The sequence below is a fragment of the Euleptes europaea genome, chromosome 9 (genome assembly GCF_029931775.1).
Source record: "Euleptes europaea isolate rEulEur1 chromosome 9, rEulEur1.hap1, whole genome shotgun sequence".
Lineage (NCBI taxonomy): Eukaryota > Metazoa > Chordata > Lepidosauria > Squamata > Sphaerodactylidae > Euleptes > Euleptes europaea.
Window position 1 is genome coordinate 17485288 of NC_079320.1, and position 25845 is coordinate 17511132.

Here is a 25845-nt window from a genome sequence, read left to right on the forward strand (position 1 = left end):
TTTCCTCGCTCACCTGTCCCTTCTCCAGTGCAGCTGTAAACGGAGGCTGCCTTGTCAGAGGTGTGAGAGAAGTTAGGGAACTCCACCATGACTCAAAGTCTGGAAGGAAGAAAGATGCTGGCTTGAGTGCCGCTATCATGTGTACCGCAAAAGCTGATAGATGACCCCATCCCTAGCTCTTCTCCAATTTGAAGCGAGTGAATGCCCTCGTTTCTCGTTTTATGTTACATTTTCTATGCAGTTGCCCTTTGTCAGGCAAGCAAAATCCAAAATAATTGATGAAGCTTTAAAAAAAAAATACGGAATGAGTTTCCAACCAAAGCGATGGCACTGTTACTACTTCTGAGCCATCGCTTCTGATTAACCTGTGAAGAAAACTTAAGAAAAGACAGACTTGCAATAATAACCTGCCTACATTTCTTCCCTCACTACCTACTTCATACAAAAAGAACAAAATGTGCAAGATGGTGGAATTAGGTTTTCCGTTCTAATAGCTATGATGATAGTGCAGAAAGAGAGTGAGAAAGAGGTCTCTGGCACCCTTTTGATTTCCGCGACTGAGATCTGTATAAGTTAAATATGCAGTCTCCAAAGTGCCGTCAGACTTTGAGATGAGGACTTTTCTGCATTTCCTCAAGCTTATCCCGTCTCTCTTTTGCTTTCCCCCATCCAACGGTCCATCTGCGAGGCATCCGTTTTTGTTCCACGTGCACATAACAAGCTACAGCAATGCACCGCATTAACGCTAATTGCGCAATACCATCCCAGCGATGAATGCCAAGTTGGTTCCTCATCACATGACATTACTGGCTTCTTCACCAAGTGCAGTCCAGTTGAAATAATGCTTTTATTTCACTGCTGGCAGCCCTGCACATATTGCTTGCATCACGTTCACTGAGGCTGCTACATGAATCAATGGGGTACCAAGAGCTTAATCATTTTTGTCTGCTGATATGGGTTTTGTGAAAAGAGTGAGAATGTAATAAGTATGATGATGGTCTGTATCTCGTGTTACTATCGGAAAGGTTTATAATCTGTTCAGTGGGATTACCCACTTTTAAGAAACGCTGAAAGGATTGATTTGGCTCTTATAAATGAAGGTAGAAGGTGAGGAATGGTTGGTCTTAAACTCCTTGCTTTTGAAATTCTGAAATTACTAAAGAAGTGGAGTGTGTAATGTTTGATGGGCACCTGGTGTCCTCATAGTGGAGGTGGTGGAGTTCCAAGCTACTGAGATTCTTGATGTTGCTTTCAGGCAAAGCCAAAACACCTGTCCATCACTTGATAGCAAAGTTTTCATGGTCATCAAAGTCAGTCATGATTATTGACATATACCTATGCAATATTTTTCCTGCTATCGCCCTGGTAACTCCTGCCACCATTAAAAGCTTTTTCCTATAAATAAACAACAGGTTTTCTTCTTTGGAAAAACCATCTCCTAGGTATACCACACAGAGCAAGAAGTGACTCCCTGGTCCTGTATTATACATTTCATTTGTGAGCACAATTAAATTCAACCGAGCAGAACCACAAAGAGGTAATCTGAGACAAAACAGTTTTGGGGCCCATTTCTTATACTATTCTCTGTCAATAGATAATATGAAACATTGACCTAATAAAGGTACTGGGGTAGATATAGTGGGATGGATCCAACCATCCTCCAAGTATCCTTCCTCAGATAAGTTTTTTTCTGATGGCGCTGCAAGTCACATAAATTCCTGCCTTGTATATTTACACTAAACAGTTTGGCAGCGTGAGTCACCTGTGCTTCCTCTTTGAGTACTTCCTGATGAAATATATGCCACCTTACAGTGTTCAGGTTCTGGTGATTAGGGCACTATCTCTAGTGACCCTGCATTATATTTCAACAAATATACTTTACTGTTTTGCTTCTCCTACACACTTGTGAGATTTACTTGTCTAAGGACTGGGAAATAGTTTGATTTTAGACCATACCTTCTGCATTTATTGTGTTTTTTTTAAGTGATCTCTCAATGTCAGCAATTTTATTATTTTTCCCATTACCTTTCATGTGAGGATTCTTAAGCAATGTTGTTATCAGCTATGATAAATTACCATTGTTGTGTAGTGATGTAGTGGTGGACTCTATTTTGGAGAACTGGGTTTGATTCCCTGCTCCTCCACATGAGCGGCAGACTCTAATCTGGTGAACTGGGTTGGTTTCCCCACTCCTTCATATGAAGCCAGCTGGGTGACCTTGGGCTTGTCACAGCTCTCTCAGCCTCACCTACCTCACAGGGGGTCTGTTGTGAGGAGAGGAAGGGAAGGTGATAGTAAGCCAGTTTGATTCTCCTAAAAAAGTAGAGAAAATTGGCATATAAAAACTAACTCTTCTTCTTCTCCACCCCCACCCCCTGTACTTGGCCTAAAGCTCTAACCTGGATGTCACAGGCTAGCCCAATCTCATCAGATGTCTTGAAAGCTAAGCAGGGTTGGCCCTGGTAACTATTTGGATGGGAAACCACCAATGAATTCCAGGGTCACTATGCAGAGGCAGGCACTGGCAAACCACTTCTGATCGTCTCTTCCCTTGAAAACCTCATAAGAGGTCGCCATAAGTCAGCTATGACTTGATGGTACTTTACAACACACTCACACACTTGACCTGAAAATTTCATTCTCCCAGAAGTTGTGCATGTTTTTCAGCATGTATTAGTAAGGCAACTTTACAAAATGTGACCTGCTCAGTAGCTCAGATCTTGCAAACCAATCTAACAAAGTTTGCTAGCTAGTCAAGTTCAGCAAAGTTTTCTAATTACCGGTTAAGAGGCTCCTTTGCCAGAATCTTTAAATGCAGACACTAGATTTATGAACAGATCTCCTGCTCATTCTTAAAGGTTTTTTTCTCAATGGATAGGGTTGCCAACCTCCAGGTACTAGCTGGAGATCTCCTGCTATTACAACTGATCTCCAGCCAATAGAGATCACTTCACCTAGATAAAATGGCCGCTTTGGCAATTGGACTCTATGGCATTGGACTCTATGGCATTGAAGTCCCTCCCCTCCCCAATCCCTGCCCTCTTCAGGCTCTACCCCAAAAACCCCCTATCTATGGATAATATAATAGGGGGGAATGGGCCTGTAAGATCAGGGCTGGAAACGGTGTAGAGTTGCCAGGTCCCTCTTCGCCACTGGTGGGAGGTTTTTGGGGTGGAGCCTGAGGAGAACGGGGTTTGGGGAAGGGAGGGACTTCAATGCCATAGAGTCCAATTGCCAAAGTGGCCATTTTCTCCAGGGGAACTGATCTCTATCAGCTGGAGATCAGCTGTAATAGCAGGAGATCTCCAGCTAATACCTGAAGGTTGGCAACCTTAGAATGGTGTAACTGTGCTTGGGACAACTTTGTAAATTGTCCTCTGGGATTTTCAGAAGTTGGCAGGTATGGCTTTTGAGTACATAGGTATGAGTATTTGTGAGTGTATTGCTTGCCTAAAAAAATAGCTCTTAATGAAATGAATTTCATTTGGATACGACAAATGTATCGAAGACATAAATCATGTCTTTGAAAATGATGCTCATCCTTGTTCCATAATTCATGATTATCAGAGGAAGTCGCACAGTAGGTTGGTGTTCAGTGCGTCTAATTATATGTCTTTCCATATGATGTGGGGAGGGAGACACCTTGCTGTTCTATCAGTCACTTTTTGACATAACTATCCTTTTTGGAAACATCTCTAATGGGAATTTCCAAGAATCATATTTCTTCTGTCTTTTAATGTGATTGCTGTGGATGACATAAAGCAGTCAGTGTTGAAAACTTTTTCACTTGTTTCTTCTGCATAACGTAAGGTCCTCCAGCCTTAGAGCCATTTGAATGAATTAGAGATCGGAGAGAGAGAGAGTCCCTAGCCCTCTGTTGCCAAAGAGAGAGAAAGAACTAAACTATGAGTTTCTCTTTTGAGCAGTATGACTCGTGCTGTGGACTGCCATCTCTGAAGCCAAGCTGAATGAAGTCCCCAGTTCAAAATTTGCCTCGGCCATAAATTGAGTAGGTCTCCTTAGACAAGTCACTCTTCCTCATTCTTAACTCCCCATATGCAATAGGGGATTGATAATATATGGAGAGAGAACATAGCTTAGTAGAAGACTGCATGTGGAAGAGCTTATGTTCAGGGAAGATATCCCTGATATCTTCAGCTAGAAAGATCAAGTAGCAAGGAAAGATCTCTTTCTGAGACCACAGAGAGTTGTTGCCCATCACTGAAGATAATATTGGACTAGATGGACCAGTATTCTAGTTTCATATAAGGTAGCTTTCTGTGTTCCGGGCAAGGGGAGGGGCCGTGGCTCAGTGGTGGAACATCTGCTTGGCATGCAGAAGGTCCCAGGTCCAATTCCCGGCATCTCCAGTTAAAGGGACTAGGCAGGTAGGTGATGTGAAAGACCCCTGCCTGAGACCATGGAGAGCCACTGCTGGTCTTGAGTAGATAATACTGACTTTGGTAGACCAAGGGTCTGATTCAGTATAAGGCAGCTTCATGTGTTTCTGAGTCACTACTACACAGCATTCCAGTAGGTAGCAGCATCCAGTGCTGGCCACTGACATCACTGGTGACACAATACTAACAGGGACCACTTCATACTGCGGTAGCAGTCTTAATAGCTAAAGGGGAATAGCATGTAGCATATTATGGGTCTAGTTTACTGATGGCTTTGACCTATGTGGGAGGCATGCCATCCTTCTATTATTTCTGCTTAAGGATTCTGTGACATGGATGCATTGACTGACATTGGGGTGGCCCCTTATTGGCGATCCTTGGCTATAAAATGAGACAAACTTCCACTAAACCTGTTAATGAAATGCAGCGCATAAATATGTATGCAAGTGCCATCAACTCCAACCGACTTATGGCAACCCCAGCAACGAGGTTTGAAGGCAAGTGGGCAGCAGAGGTGGTTGTCCTTTCCTTTCTCTGCAGAGCCTACCTGGGTGGTCTCCTGTCCAAGTACCAAACCTGCTTAGTTTTGTAGATCTGATGAGTTCTGGCCATACTATGCAGCCTTCCCTCCCATAGTGCATAAATATGTATATTATGTTTACCTGAAATTAGAGAACCCTGCATATAAAATGACACCCTAAAAAAAATCCAGGCCAACCCTGTGGCTAATCTCCGAAGATATTGTACCAGAATATTGTCGAAGGCTTTCACGGTCAGAGTTCATTGGTTCTTGTAGGTTATCCGGGCTGTGTAACCGTGGTCTTGGAATTTTCTTTCCTGACGTTTCGCCAGCAACTGTGGCAGGCATCTTCAGAGTAGTAACACTGAAGGACAGTGTCTCTCAGTGTCAAGTGTGTAGGAAGATATACCACACCGTCATTAGCACATTATCTTGATACTTACAGGACAATGATTAGCACATTACTTTTGCAGGACAATGACTCAGCTCAAACCCAACAACTTTCTGACTATATCTTCCTACACACTTGACACTGAGAGACACTGTCCTTCAGTGTTACTCCTCTGAAGATGCCGGCCACAGCTGCTGGCGAAACGTCAGGAAAGAAAATTCCAAGACCACGGTTACACAGCCCGGATAACCTACAAGAACCAATATTGTACCAGCTCTGACGTAGCCAGAGGCTTTATATTCTTTCCACTTGCAAAACCTCATGTTGCAAATTCCCTTTCTTCTGTGACTAAAGGGGTCTATGGCCTGAATACACTCATTGTGGTGGCTCCAGTTGTGAGAACTCTCAGCCTCAACTCGTGAAAGTCTCAAACTGAAAGGATGGATGGATGGAGAAAGAAAACTGATGGATTCCAGTAACTATCCCACTGTAGAATCCTCCCTCCACAATCCCATTTGTCTTCAAAATACATTAAAGCTGATTAATGTGTACATTTCTTTTGGGTGAATTCCCTCAAGTTTTGTTTGCAAGGTTTGATGGAAGGAAGGGGGGTGAACTAGTACCATGGAACAGGATATATAGTTAGAGGGAAGATACGATTTTCATTGCAGCATTTAATAAGACCTTTTTTTCTATTCCTAAATTCGGGGTGTATAATTTTTCTCTCTCTTTTGAACAAACTTTGGGTTCATTCCAAGCTGAGAATTAATTTTCAGGTCCCTCTGTTTATTCTGGCTCCCACGGAAATCAAAGGATAATTTGCCATTAACTTGGAGCATGCCCTCTTATCTCCCTAATACTAGACTAAATATATTGCCCCTTCCAATTCCTCTCCCATCAGCAGTTGTGTTCTTTCTAGTTTCCATGGAAACTGCTATTAGCAGAATGAAAGTTTTAAAACAGAGATTATTTTAAATACACTGGAAATGTGAGAATACACTTGAACAGGTTTAGAACCTATTAATAAAAATGACAGAATTTACCTTCATTCAGAGGTTCTGTACTCCTATTTGGTTTTGTTCATTAGAGTATTGTTGTGCTTTTTAAATCCCTCTTATTGGCCCTTGAAGGCAAGCTAATTTAAAAATAAAATTGTGTTATATTCATCAAACAGGTTTTCATTTAGCGCTTCATGCTTCTTAAAATTAAATTTCCCCAGAAAATCAATGATTCATAATAAAGGAAAAGAACATTTTGTTTAATCTGTACCATATCAGTATCTCATTCCCTTCCCCCCTTTGTTTTTTTTAAAAAAAGAACACCCTTCTTGTATCTTTTGAAAAAGTGTCTCTTTAAATGGAAACGGAAGTAGAAATAGCATTTAGAATCGGCAGCCGAGTTGTTCATTCTCTTTGCTGTTTCCATGGATACAGATATTGCTTGGGTGAAAATGGAGTAAATCTCAGGGAGCAGCCCTAAAAAATGGACCAAAGTGGAACAAGTGTTAATATGGGGTAACAACAAAACCATGCATACAGTGATTTAAGGGGCAATGCAGCATTTTCTTTCAAACATTCTGAATCATCTTCTAGGATTCTATGAAGAACTACCGTATATACTCGAGTATAATGCGAGTTTTTTAGCCATGATTTTTGGCTTAAAAAACTCACCTCGGCTTATACTCGGGTCAATACTGTAATTCACCTGCCGGGCCCTCTCCCAGCGTGCTCCCGCCGGCCAGCTGATGGGCGGGCTGTCCCGCCTTCTCCCCCCCCACCCGATCGCGCTTTCTGCGCTGCGGCGGCGGTTTCTCCCCCCCCCACACCCGATCGTGCCTTTTGCATGATCGCGCCTTCTGCGCGGCTGTGGCAGTTTCTTCACCCCCCCACCCCACCCCGCCTTCTGCTGAGTTCTCCCACCCCAAAAACCTCCCACCGGTGGTGAAGAGGGACCTGGCAACCCTATATGTTCAATAGTTTAATGTTTCTGATAAGGAGCAGGAAGAGTAAAAACCCAGTGTACAATTTTGGAGTAGGTGACATGTAAGAACAGATAAAAAGTTAAATGTAACTTCTCATTATTAAGTTAGTGGTGACGTGTAAAGAATCTTCCTTTGATTCAGAAGTGGGTTCACAGTATACGCCAATTATTCCTAACAGGGTTCAGCAACCCACCCTATTCCTGTCATCCCTAGTTAATAGGCCTATACCAGGTCTATTTATACCACAGTCCTCCAGGAATGTCATCAAGTAAGTGAAAAATGATCTCAAACTGAGCTAGATATTGGAAATGCAAACATTCTTGCACAGTCCCCCAGGTGAATTAGCCAATTTAGGTTTGCCAGCAGAACTTGGAGGGCAGGGACAATGTTCGGTGTCACACCAACTAGCACAAACTGGAAGTGACATCATCTCATTGGGATGACACTCTAGGATTCCCCCAAACTCTAGTTTGCCTAGAGTGTTGCCTTGAGGCCACTTCTAGTTTTGCTTTTTAAGTGATGTGGTGTGTTGGTGTGACACCAAAGCCCCAAATTTCCCCTGATTCAGTATAAGGCAGCTTCATGTGTTCAAGGGTTGGCCACGGTTAGTTCTGGGATAGGAAATCACCAAAGGAGACCATGGTTGCTATGCAGAGGAAACAATGGCAAACTACTTCTGCTCATCTCTTGCCTTGAAAACCCCATGGTCCTGGGTTGCCATGAATCGTATGCAACGACACTATTATTATTTAAACATTAGGAGGGAGCCAGTGTGATGTAGTTTTTAAGGTGTCAGATCAGGACCTGGGAAACCCAGGTTCAAATACCCTCTCATGCCATGGAAGCTTGCTGTGTGACTTTGCACCTTAGCTAATATTTGGATGGGAGACCTCCAAGGAATACCAGGGCTATGACACAGAGGCAGGCAATGGCAAACCACCTCAAAATGTCTCTTGCCTTGAAAACCCTACGGAGCCGCCATAAGTCACCTGAGACCTGGTGGCAAAAAAGAAAAAGAAAAAAGGGAGCAGATCGAGAAAAGAAAGCAGTGAACCAGCAGGGGAAAAGAAGAAGAAGAGTTGGCTTTTATATGCCGACTTTCTCTACCACTTAAGGGAGACTCAAACCGGGTTATGATCACCTTCCCTTCCCCTCCCCACAACAGACACCATGTGAGGTAGGTGGGGCTGAGAGAGCTCTAAGAGAGCTGTAACTTGCCTAAGGTCACCCAGCTGGCTTCTTGTGTAGGAGTGGGGAAACAAATCCAGTTCACCAGATTAGCCTCCAAACCACCGCTCTTAACCACTACACCATGCTGGCTCTCAGAAACAAACAACTAAGCTAAGTAAGATGGCGTCTGTATGAAATGTTTTACTCCCAAACCCTGAGAGCCAACATGGTGTAGTGGTTAAGAGCAGTGGTTTGGAGTGGTGGAGTCTGGTCTGGAGAACCGGGTTTGATTCCCCACTCCTCCACATGAGCGGCGGAGGCTAATCTGGTGAACTGGATTTGTTTCCCCACTCCTCCACATGAAGCCAGCTGGGTGACCTTGAGCCAGTCACACTCTCCCAGCTCTGCCTACCTCACAGGGTGTCTGTTGTGGGGAGGGGAAGGAAAGGTGATCGTAAGCCGGTTTGAGTCTCCCTTAAGTGGTAGAGAAAGTCTGCATATAAAAACCAACTCTTCTTCTTCTTCTCCAAATGTCTCTTGCCTTGAAAACCCTGTGGAGTTGCCATAAGTCAGCTGTGACCTGGCGGCAAAAAAGAAAAAGAAAAAAGGGGAGCAGATCGAGGAAAGCAGGGAAAAAGAAGCAAACAACTATGCTAAGTAAGATGGTGTCTGTGTGAAATGTTTTACTCCCAAACCCTCCTTAGCATCGAAAGTGTTTGCTTCAGAACATTTGGTGCAGTCCTAAAATATTGATTTCCATAAAGAGGTGGAAGAAACTGTTATCCATATCTATGTATTTTACAAGAGACCACTTGTGCATCAGGAAGATGGTTGAATTCATGCTTGAGATCTTTGACTCACTAATTAATGGTCAGTTTTCAAAATAAAAAGGAGCTTTATTGATTCTTGTAGGTTATCCGGGCTGTGTAACCGTGGTCTTGGAAAATTCCAAGACCACGGTTACACAGCCCGGATAACCTACAAGAACCAATGAACTCTGACCGTGAAAGCCTTCGACAATATTTTGAGCTTTATTGAGTTCTTAGGGACCTGGCATGCACAGTCGAGGGGCAGCAAATTGTGCACGCCTGCCCGAGTGGGTCTTACAGAGCACTCCTTAGTAGAGTCACATGCTTCTAAATCCATTGAAGACAATGGGCTTAGAAGGATGCAACTCTGGTTAGGATTACACTATAAGAAGCAGAAGCCAGAGCAGCGCTTTGCAAATTAAGGAATGGATCTAAAAACGCAGGCAGGAGTGACTTCAATTCCCACTAGCTCCTATTAAATTCTAAAAGTAAATAGGACGAGAGCAGCATGGCTTTCCAGAAAGAAATCTTGTGTCAATGGGAGCAAATTTCATTTACACTGTTTCCCCGGTTTGGTCCTTTCCCCACTGTGAAACATGGATGCCATTACTTCCAGGGAGAACAGGGACAGTGCTGGACACAGAAGAAGGAGGAGGAGGAGGAGGAGGGGGGAGGGGACGGGGAGGAGGAGGGGTTTTTTATATGCTGGCTTTCTCTACCACTTAAGGAAGAATCAAAGCGGCTTACAATTTCCTTCCCTTCCCCTCCTCACAACAGACACCCTGTGAGGTAGGTGAAGCTGAGAGAGCTCTAAGAGAGCTGTGACTAGCCCAAGGTCACCCAGCAGGCTTCATGTGGAGGAGTGGGGAAACCAACTCGTTCCACCAGATTAGCATCCGCCGCTCATGTGGAGGAGTGGGGAATCAAACCCAGTTCTCCAGTTCAGAGTCCACCGCTCCAAACTACTTCTCTTAACCACTATACCACGCTGGCTCTCTCTGACACCGGGATGTCATTGCAGTGGAACAGGGCTTGTACAGTGTGACAGCAATAAACAGTCTGATCTCCATGTACTGGGACTTGTTGTGGTCAGGCTGGCTGGCTAACAGCCCTTCCCCAGAGCTTCTGCGAGTGCATCCCATTCCTGAAGGGGGGTTAGATCCACGGTGGCCAGAAGCAGCACAGCTGCGCCTCCTCCTCAGAGTCTTCCCAGCTGCCGCAGAGGCAAAAAAATAGCATTTTTAAAAATGAAAAACAAAAAAGGGACAAATGCCCCATTGCATGCCACAGCTAAAGAGGGCATTCCCAGGGTGAATGGGGTTGGGAGACTGGCCAAAGGCAGCTCTGCCCCCAGGAACATACCCCCCCCCGTGCCAGTGTGGGCGGGGGCCTCTGGCTCCTGGATGCCAGTGTGTTTGCTCATGCGCTGGCATAGGTGCCACCTTATTCCTTGATAAGGTGGCACCTATGCCGGTGCAGGGTCATGCCAGCTCCAAAGGAGCTTCACACACACCCTTCAGGAATGGGCTCTAAATGGACATTTCCGTCAGAACCTGAGCCTGCCTATTATGATAAGCATTTTGCTAATGGAAGAATAAGATTAAGCAGGCATCTGTATTCTTGCAGCTGACACCTAAAACCCTGGTGACAACATGTCTTTGAGATATATCAGGTTAGGGGTTAGTTTCCATCCTAAGCCCATAGGAGGCTTATAACTGAGCAGTTAAGACCCCCAGATATTTTCATAAAGACCATGCTTATGGGATTGTACTTGCAGGTTTCTAAGGTCAGAACTATTGGGGTGTTCCTGTTAGGTAGCACTGAAATCAGAAGCTCCCAGGTTCAAAACTGGGCACATTTCTCTAGCACATTTTAATTTGGTTGCTTAATGTTATGACATTTATCTCACAGATTATATACCTTTTTTATTGTGTACCAAAACCATTTGATTTTGAAGGAAAAGTGTAGCAGCAAGCACTCCTGTGTAGGATTTCACAGACAATGACAAAGGTAATTGCTTTCTAGGGGTGCTAAGAGCTTTTTGCAAAACCAGACGAGCAAATATTCTGATTAGAAGTCAGTTCATTCCAATTTTAGGACCTTTCTAGTACATTTAATTAGTCTCCCTCTCTCTCCTTTCCCCCCTCTCTTCCCCCTCCCCGTGTAGATTATCTCAGGCACTTCAAGCTGTAGAACGTTTTATATGTATATACTAGAGAGAGAGATAAATGATTATGACCATGCACAGATATTACTACATGTTGAAAAGTGCATTACTATGCAATCAAATGTGCAACCATCTTTGACATGAGGGAATAGCAAATCTGGGCAAAGAGAGTGCCCTGTCAATAGTCCAGAGTGCAATTCCAATGCTATTTCTGCCCTTCATGCTGGTTCAGCTGCCTCGTATTGTCTACAATAAAACAGCAATAAAACAAGCAATAAAGTAGCTGTGTGTCTTTTGACACGGACAGCATTGGTGTATAAAGTGAGCCCATGCTGTCAATGGTGATATAAAAAGGCCAATTGTAAAGCTGTTTCTGCCCTTCATGCTTCTCAGCTGCTGTTTATTGTGAGGGATATCCTTTCCGCCGCATGAAATGGCATGCATACTGAACCCTCTGAGGCATAATGGCTATTTCCCCCCTGGATTTGAGACAAAGGAGTTTAGGCAAAGACAGACTTCTGTATTCTGAAATGTCCAGATATTAAATAAAGAGCTGGGCAATGGAATGTAACTTTTTTAGGTGCCTCTCTGTAGGCTCTGACCCTTGGCCTGGAGATGAAAATACCCCATTACTAGCACTACTTTTGCTTAGGGGAACAAGACTTGATTCAAAATACCTCATTCTGATGTTCTTTCTTGTGATAAATGAACCCATGAAACTTTATTTTTGAACCTTTTTTTTCTGTTTCCTCATGCGGAGTGATAAACATTTACTCATTTTCAATGTTATTTATGCATCGGTTATATAAAAGCGGTGTCAAGATGCCATTAAAGACACAGAGGCACCACCAGCTGCAAAAATGCAGGGGAATGAAACCCATAGGCTATAGCTAGGACAATATATCAAATCAAAAGGAAATGGAAATGGCCATATCGGCCCATTGAGCTCCACTTCTCTTAACTAACTGCTGGTAGTTAATCTTTATGTAGACCCAGCAGCAGTTGCTGTGATCCAACCTTAGTTGTACATTAAAAAGGTATTTTTGTATGATTAGCTACACCAGAGCAGCCTGAATAACCCAGTCTAGCCCAATCTTGTCAGAGCTTGGAAATTAAGCAGGGTCGGCCATGGGAGACAACCCATGGGAGACAGGGGTTGCCTTTACCTCAGTTTAAAAGTACTGTGTGCTATGTGGAACAGTCCTCTGGGGAGTGATTCTGTGAGGTTTGGAAAAGGGCCTGTTATTATCAGTCTCACACTGACCTGGATGGCTCAGGCTAGCCCAACTTAGTCAAATCTTGGAAACTAAGCAGGGTTGGCCCTGGTTAGTACTTGGATGGGAGAGGAGACCACCAAGGAAGTCCAGAGTTGCTATGCAGAGGCAGGCAATGGCAAACCACCTCTGCTTATCTCTTGCCTTGAAAAACCCATGAAGGGTTGCCCTAATTTGGTTGTGCCTTGATGGCAGCTGCACCAGAATGTGTGGGTAGGAATGCCTGTTTGCTGAAAACAAAATCAGTGCAGATAGATGGCACCCACATTTGGATGTGGGTTCCAAGGGATATACAGATGCACATTAGCTTTATACTTGTGGGTCCCCTAGTCATTGTTGCTGCTGGCAGGGTCCAAATCTGAGCAGCCTCTGCAGCACTGCCAGTATCACTGGGAGCCCCTAGTTGCTCTTGACCAACAGTAGCCCTCCAGTACATTGGCCCACTGAAAACTGTCCATCTAGAGTTGCCGGGCAGGGCCTGGCAACAAACAGGAAGGTTGTGGGGTGGGGGAGCAGTGTCTTGGGAGAAAAAATAAGAAGAAAAATACGCCTCACATTCTAATAAGAATTTCTTACCACAGACTTCCTGATACTTCCTAGAGCTACCTGTCAAAGGGTAGCTCTAGGAATTGCCAGAAACACTATGGTAAAACTGGAAGCTTTATGGGACCTGGATAATGGGAGCTGGAGGCTTGTCAGCCCTATTTCCATCCCTGTGCTTCAAAGTAGGATGGAGTTAGGCTTCAAATGATTTGCAAAGAAAAGTGTTTAGTGATAACTGTATGGTAAATGGCATTTGTGCAGGAGCAAAGCTTGGTGTTATACTCTTTCTGTGACAAAATGCATTTGCTTTAGCATTCTTGCCAGGATCCTATGCCTGATGCTCACCAACGTCTGTGAGCTTCTGATTAGCTTCACGGAGGCTGTTACAGACACCTCTCCAAATACTGCTTCCTGTACTCATTTGCTTTGCTGGCGTGCGGTCTGGTCATCTTTTCATGTAACACACTTCATAGACTTTGGATGTTCAGTTTTACATTAGTAAGCAGTAGGTGGGGGGAAAGGGGAAATTAGGCTAATGATATTGTTGCCTAATGGACTGGAAGGTCACAGAAGAATAATAGATTTTTTTAAATAAAAGAAGGAAAGAAAAAAGCAGCTTAATTGAATATTTATTGAGTAAAACAGAATGGACTGCTCAGAGCTGTTACACTCTATCAAGTATGGGATATATGGTTTAAGAACCTGCCTCATTAAGGAATTGTGCAGTAGGTAGGAATGATGGCTCTAAAGCCCCTGCTGACAATGGGTATTTGTTTTATATCTGGAATAGCGGGTTTTTTTAAGAACAAGAGAAAGAAGAAACTTAAATACCTTGATTTATCTTTGATACCTACTGCGCTTTCATTGGCTGTGTGCAGTGAGATTACAGTGCCATGCGACTCCATGTGGCAAGCCCTCTCTGAGATTTTACAGTCATTGTACTTCAGCCAGGAAGTCCTTAGCTTGAACACTGATGAAGCTGCCTTATACTGAATCAGACCATTGGCCTATCCTGGGCAGTCTTGTCTACTCAGGCTGCCACCTCTCCAGGGTCTTAGGTAAAGGACTTTTACATCATCTGCTACTAGGGTTGCCACCCTCCGGGTGGTGGCTGGTAGGGTTGCCAGGAACCTCTTCACTACCAGTGGGAGGTTTTTGGGGCGGAGCCTGAGGAGGACAGGGTTTGGGGAGGGATTCCAATGCCATAGAGTCCAATTGCCAAAGCGGCCATTTTCTCCAGGTGAACTGATCTCTATTGCCTGGAGATCAGTTGTAACAGCAGGAGATCTCCAGCTAGTACCTGGAGGTTGGCAACTAGTGGCTGGCGATCTCCTGGGGATCAAAACCAATCTCCAGGTGACAGAGATCAGTTCCCCTGGAGAAAATGGCTGCTTTGAAAGGTGGACTCTATACCCCATTGAAGTTCCCTCAAATCCCACTTTCCCCAGGTTCCACCCCACCCCCAAATCTCCAGAAATTTCCCAAGCCAGAGCTGGCAACCCCATCTTCAGGCCAAGCAGATGCTCTGCCACTAAGCCACGGCCCCGCCTAAGCTCATTAGCGATAGAATCACTAGAGGTTCCCGCTGTGAACCAGAAGCAGCACAATGTGGTTACTCCCACTTTTTCTTAGAAATTACCTCAGATCCATTTGTCTTAGGAAGTTTGAGGGTGCTCTCTTCACCACTCCTCAAGTCCACATTACTTACAGCTAGGACTGTCAAAAAAAAAAAATTCGGTACAGTTTGGATTCGGCCGAATTTGGCCCTTGTGGGTTCGGTACGTGCTGAAGTCCGAACTCCCCCACTTCGGATCCGTTCAATTCGGCGGGAATTCAAAGTTCGGAAACAAATTCGGCCGAATAAAGCCATTAAAAACACAACCGCGCCTTTCCGCGGCTCTGGGGGGGGCATTTTTGGGCTTAGAGGTCCCAAACCTTTGGCAGAGCTTCAAAGGACGTTTATTGAAAGACTCCCCAAGTTTTGTAAAGATTGGGTCAGGGGGGGCTGAGATATGGGCCCTGAAAGGGGTCCCCCCCACCCTTAATGTTGTGCATCTCTCAGCAGAGCTTGCTGCTCACGCACAAAGCTCCCAGCCCGACAACAGCGGAGAAATTAGCAAAACAACTGCAAACACAACCTTGTTAAACAACACCTTTGCAACACACAACTGAAACCTCCCCCCTCAAATCAGGGAGCGAGAGACTCGAGGGGGAACACACACCCCAGGCAGAACCGACGAAAGCCCCCTTTGGCTTCCCCCCCACCCACAGAAACTGCTCCCTCCCCACACACACACAGACTCTGCTTTCCCCACACACACACACACATACACAGGAGAAAAATTATAGATTAAAGCCCCCAAAGGGGTCTTACTGTGGCTGTCTTCTGTTCCATCAGGACGGGCTGTAATCCAAGATGATTCCAATTAGGCACGGAACGTTTTGCTCTGGAGAGATGCACACAGGATCGGATCGGCTGCCCCATTCATCCCAATAGGGGAAAGGGGAAAGGGGAAAGCCCATATCTCGGGACCCCCTGACCCAATGTTCACAAAACTTGGGGGGTTCCTTAAGAAGCTTAATCTAAAGTTCCAGTGAAAGTTTTGTGTCTGCACCCCCAAAAATGCGCCCCCTGCAGCCATGGAAAGAGAAAAGGGGGGGAGGCGATATTTCTGCCCCCACTGAACCCATCTTTACAAAACTTGGGTAGTATCTTAAGAATAATGCGCTGAAGCTATGCTAAACGTTTGGGGGCTATATCCCCAAAAAAGCGCCCCCTGCAGCCACATAAATGGAAAAGGGGGGAGGGAAAAGGGGGAGAGCCCATATCTCGAGACCCCCTGACCCAATGTTTACAAAACTTGGGGGGTATCTTAAGAACACTGGTCTGAAACTCCGCTCAAAGTTTGGGATTTGTACCCCCAAAAATGCACCCCCTGCAGCCATGGAAAGAAAAAGGGGGGAGCCCATATCTCGGGACCCCCTGACCCAATGTTTACAAAACTTGGGGGGTACCTTAAGAAGCTTCATCTGAAGTTCCAGTGAAAGTTTTGTGTGTGCACCCCAAAAAATGCGCCCCCTGCAGCCACAGAAAGGAGCTAATGTGCACAAGCACCCCACACACACACACGAGGATTTCGCTCTCTCTCTCTCCCTGGCCGGGCCGCACATCAGCTGATTCCTCCAGTACTCAATCCTGACTGATTGGCCAGAAGAAGACCCAGCTTGCCCACCGATTGGCCGGGGGAGGAGAATGCTGCTTACTGACGGTTATGCTGCTTACTGACGGCCGAATTGGCCGAATTTATTCGCGAACTCCCGAACTCGCTGAATTCGGCCCCCCCGGTTGCCCGCCAGTTTTGAGTTCAGATCCGTCCGAACAGAAAAGCAACGAATCAGGGGAAATTCGGTTGATTTTCAGTTCGGACCGAACCGAATTGACAGCCCTACTTACAGCCAAAGGAGAACTGTTTAACCTTTGGGGATGCAGAATTACAAATCCCCTTCAAAGTCTATTAAAGTAAATGAGCTTAGAAGGATGTAACTTGGCTTAGGACAGCACTGTTGAGTCTGATGCTCACAACTTCCCATTTAACTAGCTGGTGACTTTATTTTTCTTTTAAATGTAGGTTGCCCTGTGTACTCATAGGAATCAAGTTGTGGGATTGTGCGATTTGGTGTGCCACTTCACCCTTTCCATATTATTGGTGTTATATATACAACTAGCTATGGAAGAAGATTTATTTACTTATCCAATGCATGGATTGACTTTCCATATTACATAACAAATATGTAATAAATGATGGGATTGGAATATCCATATAGATCTCTTTGAATAATCTGAATGACATTTCTTGAATCAGCGGAACCTGTCATAGGCGTCATTTTTGTAGTCTTCTTAAGATGCTCATTTTTGTCCCAGAGTTGGAAACATTTCTCATCATAATTTGGTGTGCCAGTCCAGATTTAGTGATTCCAGATGTCCCTGTTTGCAAGACCTTCCCATTCATTGATGTCAAAATCAGTGGCGTCGAAGCCACTTTTACAAACAACTTTCTAGTAGAACTTTGGATGTTAGAATCCGAATCTCTTAGCACTGGTTATCTCACCAAAAAAGAATGACCTGTGGCATGCATTCATTTGTCATTGTGTGCACATGCTCCAAACAGCACAGTCATTTATATTCAGGAAGAGCCAGGATACTTCGTCAGTTGGCAGGATGTTTTTCCTGAACAAAAGACCCCAAGATATGTTGTGAACATTGAAGGGGGAAACCATTTCGCCACTCACTACATTTGTATCTTAGCAATATGGCATGCAATTGAGCACATGAAAAATGATATTATGGAAAGCTGTTAGAAACGCACACTGAAGAAGGTGAACTATCTAGAATAACCGTTTGTGCTATACTTTTTGTGCTACAGACCTTTTTATAAATATGGAATTTACCTGAGATGTCACTTTGCATTTGGCTGGCAACCGACATGAGAAGGTGACAACCATGCTGGTGGTTGGTGGTATAAATTACTCTGAATCTCATGAACTGTTTGCGGAGCTAATCTCAACTGACATGAGAGGGTGGCAACCATGTTGGTGGTGAAAGTTACTTTGAAGCTCATGAACTGTTTGTAGAGCTAATGTGAAGTGGACTTGATGTTTTTTGTCTTCCATAGAAGCATTTGGATCCTTTTCATTGCACTGTAGTGTTTTCTATTGTATTACTGGGATTTCACTTTTTGTATGTTATTATGTTGTGGAGATGTTAGAATAAGATTAATATTTAATGGTAATATATTGACATTTGATACATTGTGTTCACCTATACTGATTTGTTATTCATCATCTTTAAGTATAGAGGTGTTAATTTCTACACCACATTTCTTTGATGGCAGATGGAAGAGATTCATGTCTCATTGCCATAGATAAGATACAGAGACCGCAGGTGTAATAGATCAGCATCTTGTTAAGTCACTAACTTTGGTTACCTGTGATGCCCATGCAGGTGAACTCAAGTTAGTCGCCCCACCAACTCAAATGTGATTCTAAACCTGGGTTAAATTCTAGGTTAGAATTTTATGTATGTATTTATGTTGATATTTATGCCCTGCTTTTGACTTCTATGGGAACCCAAAGAGACTTACAGCATCATTCTCCTCCATTTTACCTTCACCTTAGCTCAAGTCACCCAATGAACTTCCATGGTAGAGTGGAGATTGAACCAGGATCTATTACACCACACTGATTTCTTGGTTTGAGTTGTGAGGGAAAAATAATTCTGGTTCTTCCATGTGCCTGCATTTATACACCACAGTTTCTTTGTCATGTTCAGCATCAGAAGGGAGAGGTAGGAAGGAGGCATGTATGAATTAAGCAACAAGCCATGCTTATGCACATCCCAACTTAATGTTGTTAACTTGTTGTGAAGCCTTAATGGTGGATTCTGTAGTGATAAATCATGTCTTGATAGCAATTTCTGAATAAAGTAATGCTGTAGTTTAGTTTGGGGTTTCTTTTGCCATTGTGAGATTTTATGGACGGACCTTTATGAAGTTTTGAAGATGACTATCCTATGGGCAACAGGCATGGTCTTATATGTGAACTACAGTTCATTCCAAAATCAAAGTGTTCTACATTTTGATCTCGGGTGCTCATGGTTAAGAAGATAACACCTCCTGTAGTTGTCGAATTTGTAGATTATTGCAATATTATACAAAGAGCAGTATTGCATGTAGTTTACTTAAACTGCCCCCCTAAAGGTGAATAATTACACACACACACACACACACAAATAAAGAGGATCAGAAATATGAGACGCATGGAGTTTTTAGAAAGCAGTATTTGTCCATTTACGTATAAATGCAACTCATATTTCCACTCGTATTGAGCAGATCTTTCCATAAAACCTAAAATAAAATGGAAATGCTGCCAGTTTTATTGAGTGCTCACTGAATTTTAAGAATAGTACTAAAGGTTTTTATTTCAAATTTCAGACTCTAAATTCCTCCATCATTCTTAACTATGTCAAAACTGCTGTTTTTCTCCCCAGCTATTACTTTTTTGAAAAACATAACAGAAAGGATATAGGGGACCAAGTCTATAATAAAATTTGTTCCCATTTTGTTACCGAGGCAGCTGAGTAGAAAGCCAGGCCAGAAATTTCTACCAGCTCCTAAATGAGAAAGTGAAAGAATGAGAAAAAGAGTGACAATGATTCCAGTGTGAAGAGTCTTTGTGATACTTTTGACAACTGTGACTCTTGGCATTTCACCGGATGTAGTTTGGAGAAGTTTAGAGGACAACAAATGATATATCTTTTTTATTTACCCACCCCTGTAATTGTGACAGGAATTGACATTAATGGATTAGGAAAAAAAAACCTATGGGATACCTCCAACCAATCTGCATAGGCATTAGAAAATTGGGATGCCATTTGAAGTACCTTTTCATGCCATTTGACAAATATGGCTGGAAGGAGAGAAATCTGTTCTTCTGGTGTGTAGACTGAGTTGTTAACTTTTTTTTTTAAGAGGAAAGCATTAAGAACAAGAAATGTTTGAAGACGCAAAGCAGAATCCCATAAATCGGTGATTCTTGACCTGATTCTTTGAACCCACAAATATGCTCTTTTTTGACCGAGACAAAAAGATGCTCTAAGAGAGTGCCTAGAAAAGAAGTCAAGAGAAAGGAAAGCAGATCAACATGGCTCAGGATAAATGAGAAGTTTCATTTTCCCCACAGTGGTATCACTTTCCCATATTTCCACATCACTGCCTCTCTCCCACTCAATTACTGACAGAGTTTGTAAGCTGACTGAATGATTTGTAGTGTTGCCACATGGCAGATATTCCACAAAGTTGTAATGGTGCTTTGAGAAAACCTATGTGTAGTGCCAATGTGGTACAGAAGATATCATCTTGGAGTAGTATCAGGAATGCCCATGTTCTGCATACATTCACACATCCTTTCCCATTAAGGATATTGGCCAGTCACTCTCTTGTGTATGCCAACCTGAATTCCTTGGAGGATGGGATAAAAATGTAATAAATAACATTAATTTGTTTATTTACTTAATTTATACCATGCTTTTCTCCCCAATGAGAACCCAAAGCGGCTTATATTGTTTTCTTTCCTCTATTTTTATCCCCACAGCAACCATGTGAGGTAGGTTTAACTGAGATGATGCGACTGGCCGAAGGTCATGCTGCAAGCTTCCATGGCAGAGTAGGGATTTGAACCTCTGTCTAACCTGTACACCACAATGTACATTTGTAGTTCACCACTTTGGTCCATTCTGTTGCATGAAAAGTCCTGGAAGCAATTCAGCACTTTACTCAGGGCCATTGACCCTGCTGTGGTGACTTAATGAATGATGGCACCAACCTACATGGTGAACCACATCCCAATATTTCAGTGTAGGAGGGGCTACATGTGAAATGTGTAGATAACAAATGCAGGCTTGGAAGACTGTCTTCAGGTAGCGCACACTACTTGGTCAAAAGTGACATCAGTCAAGGATGAGGTCTTTTTTTGTGACAGACTGCATTTGTCAGCAATGTGTAATATTAGCTAAAAAGAGAAGGTTTTGTGTTTGTATTTTGATTCTAATTAGATACTAACTGCTTTTTTTAGTGCTGTCGATGCACTTAATTTGTCTTTCACATTTTTAGCAGGTCTAGTTGCTTTTTGTGCTGAATTATATTGTTAGATGCATTGATTTAATTGGACTCTACTGTTGTAAACAACCTCGGGCCCTTGTGAAGAAGCAATGCACAAATATATTAAACAGGGTTTAAACCTCTGGGCAGGGGACTGTCCCAGGAAAAAGATTGAAAAAGAAAAATAAGGCCTTGTCTATTTATTTATTTATTTATTTATTTATTTCATTTATAGTCTGCCTTTCTCACTTGGACTCAAGGCAGATTACACAGAGTGAGTCAATACAATCGACAGGGTGGGATATTCAATAAATAATATAATAGGATTAGGGTTGTAGAACCAATAGGGTGGCCAACCACCAGGTACTAGCTGGAGATCTCCTGCTATTACAACTGATCTCCAGCCAATAGGGATCAGTTCACCTGGAGAAAATGGCTGCTTTGGCAATTGGACTCTATGGCATTGACATCCCTCCCCTCCCCAAATCCCACCCTCCTCAGGCTCTGCCCCAAAAACCTCTCGCCAGTGGCAAAGTGGAACCTGGCAACCCCAGTTGATGATGGGACCTGCATGAACAAAAGCCATGTGGGGTGGAGACTGGTTGAAATTGTGTGAAAAAGCTGGCTGGATCCAACCCAGTAATATTAAGATAGCTTTTTGGGTGGCAGCGTTCTACTCCAGGCTAGGCAGATTTTGCCAGATCTCAGAAGCTAAGCAGGGTCGGCCCTTGTTGGTACTTGGATGGGAGACCTTAAATGGTAGAGAAAGTCGGCATGTAAAAACCAACACTTCTTCTTCTCCTCCTTCTCCTTCTCCTTCTCCTTCTCCTCCTCCTCAAAAAGAAAGAAATGAAAAACGGAGAAATAGAAAATTCCTAACATTCACTGGTTCAGAACAATAATCCCCCCACCCCCAATCTCTGCATAGGGACATAGGATTCTTATCTCACTACAGGTGCTAATTTTCTCTTCCCCCCAATCTTTCCCCCTCTACTCTAATCAAGCTGATTACAATGTGCATTGCGCTTCTGCATCCTGAGTTCCTTCTTTGAAACATCCGCGCTTCTGCATCCTGAGTTCCTTCTTTGAAACATCCCTCACATCTTCTGACTGGAATATAAGGACTCAGAGATCTCCATTCCAACTCATATCTGACGAAGGGAGCTTTGACTATTGAAAGCTTATACCCCAAAAATCTTGTTCTTCCCTAAGGTGCTACTGGACTCAAATCTAGATATTCCTGTGTTTCTAGCTTGGAAACAACACAGATAGATAGGAATCCTGCAATCAGGAGAAATTCAGATGACACATTTAGGACTCGTTCCTCAATTCATATTCATACATGACCTTTTTTTCCTACATTGATAATCATTTTAGAAAATAAATATTTACTCTGTGATGCATGAAGAGGAGAACAAGAATTTTTTTTCCCCCACCTGTAGGTGAATCGGGTACCAAATGTTTGCATTGACTGTCCATTACACATACCGACAACATTAACATTTGTTGTCTATATTATTATATATGTATGTATATGGAGGGAGGGAGGGCGGCATGGTATAGCCCAATCTCATCAAGTCTTGGAAGCTTAGTATGACCAGTACTTGTAAGGGAGACCACCAAGGAAGACTCTGCAGAGGAAGGCAATGGCAAACCACTTCAGCTTCTCACTTGCCTTGAAAGCCTCATTCTGGGGATGCATAAGTCAGCTGTGACTTGATGGCACTTTACACACACACATGTATCGTAGTATAAAAATTATCATAGTATAAAAATAAAAGTCAAACACAAAGCAGCAGTATGATTTTCTGCCCTGAATTTGTACTTGCTGCTTTCAAGATGGGAATGAAAAATGATGACTCCCGCATGCCGAACATGCTGTGGAACGACAATCTCATCATTTTTCAGACTTAGCTTAACTTCTCACATTATTTTACTGTCAAAGATTTAACTTGTGAGGTCCCCCACCCCTCTATCTCTGTCCCTCCGGGGTTTTCTTGGGTGGTGTTCAGTAAAGAAATGGGAACGCACAAAAAGCTGAGTTAATAGTGAGAATTACTACTGTGTATTCTTCAGTGACTTCAATGTAATCTTCTGTTTATGGAGTATTTTCTTCATATATGGCAATCATTTATTAATTAAAATATTTTCCTCATATATGATTTGGTGATTATGTGTTTGTTTATTTAAATATTTGTACTGCGCCTTTCCTCTTGACTCAAGGCAGCATGGCAATGGTGAAATAGGAAAGGAATAACCAAGACAATATAATGCACAAGTAGGGTTGCCAGGTCCCTCTTCACCACTGGTGGGAGGTTTTGGGGGCAGAGCCTGAGGAGAGCAGGGTTTGGGGAGGGGAGGGACTTCAATGCCATAGAGTCCAATTGCCAAATTTTCTCTAGGTGTACTGATCTCTATCAGCTGGAGATAAGTTGTAACAGCAGGAGCCCTCCAGCTAGTACCTGAAGACTGGCAACCCTATGTACAAGCCTAAGCCAAGACTTGTCCTTAGACTCAAACAGTACCTGTCCTGCTACCATCTGGTTATTCATTTTGTCAATTTCTACCTCTGGGATGCTCCAAAATCTTAACAGTCAAATGAAATGATACTAGGGTTGATACTAGGTTTTTGGGGCAGAGCCTGAGGAGGGAGTGGTTTGGGGAGGGACATCAATGCCATAGAGTACAATTGCCAAAGCGGCCATTTTCTCCAGGGGAACTGATCTCAAGTGATTGGGCTGATTCAACCAGAATCCTGCCACCCCATTGTGCTGCCTGGGTAGGCGAGGCCCGTGAACACACTAGCAACTTACCTCGCAATTTAAACGTGTCCAGTACTCAAGCATCCAACACGACTTAAAATTTCTGTTCCCACCACGATGCCTTCCTCCGCTGTATTAGATAAAATCCGTATGTTTTCCCCTCGCAGCAGCATTCACGCGCCAGCTCGAAGGAGCATTGTGATTGGCTGAGGTGGTAGCCTGCCGCGCATGGCCACTCGGTGCTTGAAACAAGGACGGTGATTGGTCCAGCATGGGCAGCGGGGCGGGGGGAGTGGGGGAACAAGGATGGTGATTGGTCCAGTGTGGGCAGTTAGGCGGGGGGAGTGGATGGTGGGCTGGCAGCAGGAAGTGGATTGAACACTGATTGCATGCTTGCACTTCAAAGCTCCACGTGAGGAAAACGTTTCTTTTTAATAATTCGCCATACAAGCGGATCCTCTTAACGCAGAGAAATTGTGCTGTGAAGACGTCTCCGGAATCCTTCAGAAGAGATGAAGTGCGAACATGCAAGGAAACCTCGTAGAAATCGGAGCTTCAAACGCGAAGTGCGGACATGGCCCAGGCCTTTCAATGTTTCAAGTCTCTTCATAGCTGCTTAGTTTTCTCCACCCTCTTCCACCATCCACAGAAATAATTCCATACCCCACCTCGATGTCACTCTCTTTGTGGCTTTGTGTCTGCTGTGTCAGGACTTTGCTTTGGCTGGTACATTTCACAGCTGAATGAAGAGTCATGATAAAAGACCCCCTAATAAACAGTCTGACCAACGCAGGTTTTTTCTGGACACAGGCTGGGTCTCAAATTCTATTTTGGAAATAGAATTTGCCCTTGTACCTTTATGTGTCCATTAATGACCGTTCAACAAGTTAGTGTCCCAGAATTTTTTTTTTTGGGGGGGGGAGCTGGACTTTCTAGACACCTGCCCTGTTTAATCTTGTGATGGAAGTACTCTTTGTGGGCATTCAAGAAGTTTAGCTTTCTTAAGGACAAAAGCTTAAATATATATACAGGGTAATGGACATTTATTGATGTCTGCAGTGAGACCATATCAAGACTAGATAACCCTCAAGGTAGGTATTGATTTTCCTTTTTCTCCTCAGACAATATTTCCTTCTTAATATTGACTCAAGACAAGTCAATATATGCTTAATATACAGTATTACAAAGTTGGTTGTGCTAATACAGAGATGCCTTAAAGTGTTTAAGGCAGTGATGCCATTCCATAGAACGTTTCCTTTGTGCTTAGAAAATAATATTTTAAAATAACATAAAAGGATATTTATGTACTGAGAGTAAATTGTTTGGATGGCCTTGCTGACTCGAAAGAAACGGCTTTCACTGTCTATTTGACAGAATCTATACTTTTCAGAATGCACTCTGGACATTTCTTCTCATCACCAGTCTGATAGAGGAAAATGTAATCATTTCATTCTGTGCTTCTAAGAGACGAACAAGATTTTGACAGAGATCATAGATCTCATCTTTGAAAGGCAAATTACAGCCCTACAGGGTTGCAATTCATATTGGAGCTATGTGAGGAGGGTAGAAATAGGGTTATTAGGCATGGCTTGGCAACCAGTGGAAAACTGGAGTGGGGGACATGGGGAAAACCTGGAAGTACCATCATGCCTCTCTAGGAATCACTGGATACTCTATGGTAAAACTGTAGTTTCCTTTGGGTTTTCCCCAGAAGTGTTGTCATGCCATCGGCCCAACAACATAAAAAAAAAAAAAAAATTCCCCAGCCACCACTCTGGTGGGGGCCTAGCAAAGCTGGGTAGAAAGATCTAATCTTTCCTCCCCTGAAACTAGAGGCATATGATGTTGTTAGCCCTTTCAAAGAAACATGCTGGTTAATCATCTTTGCCCATCTTCTTTCCTTAAAGGGCTATAACAGTGCAAGGAGCCTGGTTTCACTTGGTGAAAATGTGTGAGAGGGGAAGGGTTAAGCCCTGTCTTTGCTCCTCTTATAATTTCACTCTGTATCAGGGCCCTATGTGACTGCGATTCAGCTATGAAAGGTCCTGGGAAGATCCAGCTCTCATAGCCTTGATCCTAACTCTGTTGATGGTAAAGATCAAAGTAACTAGCAGCCTAACAGTGCAATCCAAAACAAACTTATACTCTTCTAAGCCCTTTACTTCTGTGAGTG

The 25845-nt window shown here is 43.4% G+C and overlaps 1 protein-coding gene across 1 annotated transcript in view; it reads left to right on the forward strand.

Moving 5' to 3' along the window:
- The window catches only part of CCSER1 (coiled-coil serine rich protein 1), a 716622-nt gene that overhangs the window by 555479 nt on the left and 135298 nt on the right, over nucleotides 1-25845 (forward strand). Inside the window, exon 10 of the mRNA XM_056855392.1 lies at nucleotides 3113-3125. Coding sequence (XP_056711370.1) covers nucleotides 3113-3125 — 13 coding nt within the window. The remainder of the gene's footprint in view (nucleotides 1-3112; nucleotides 3126-25845) is intronic.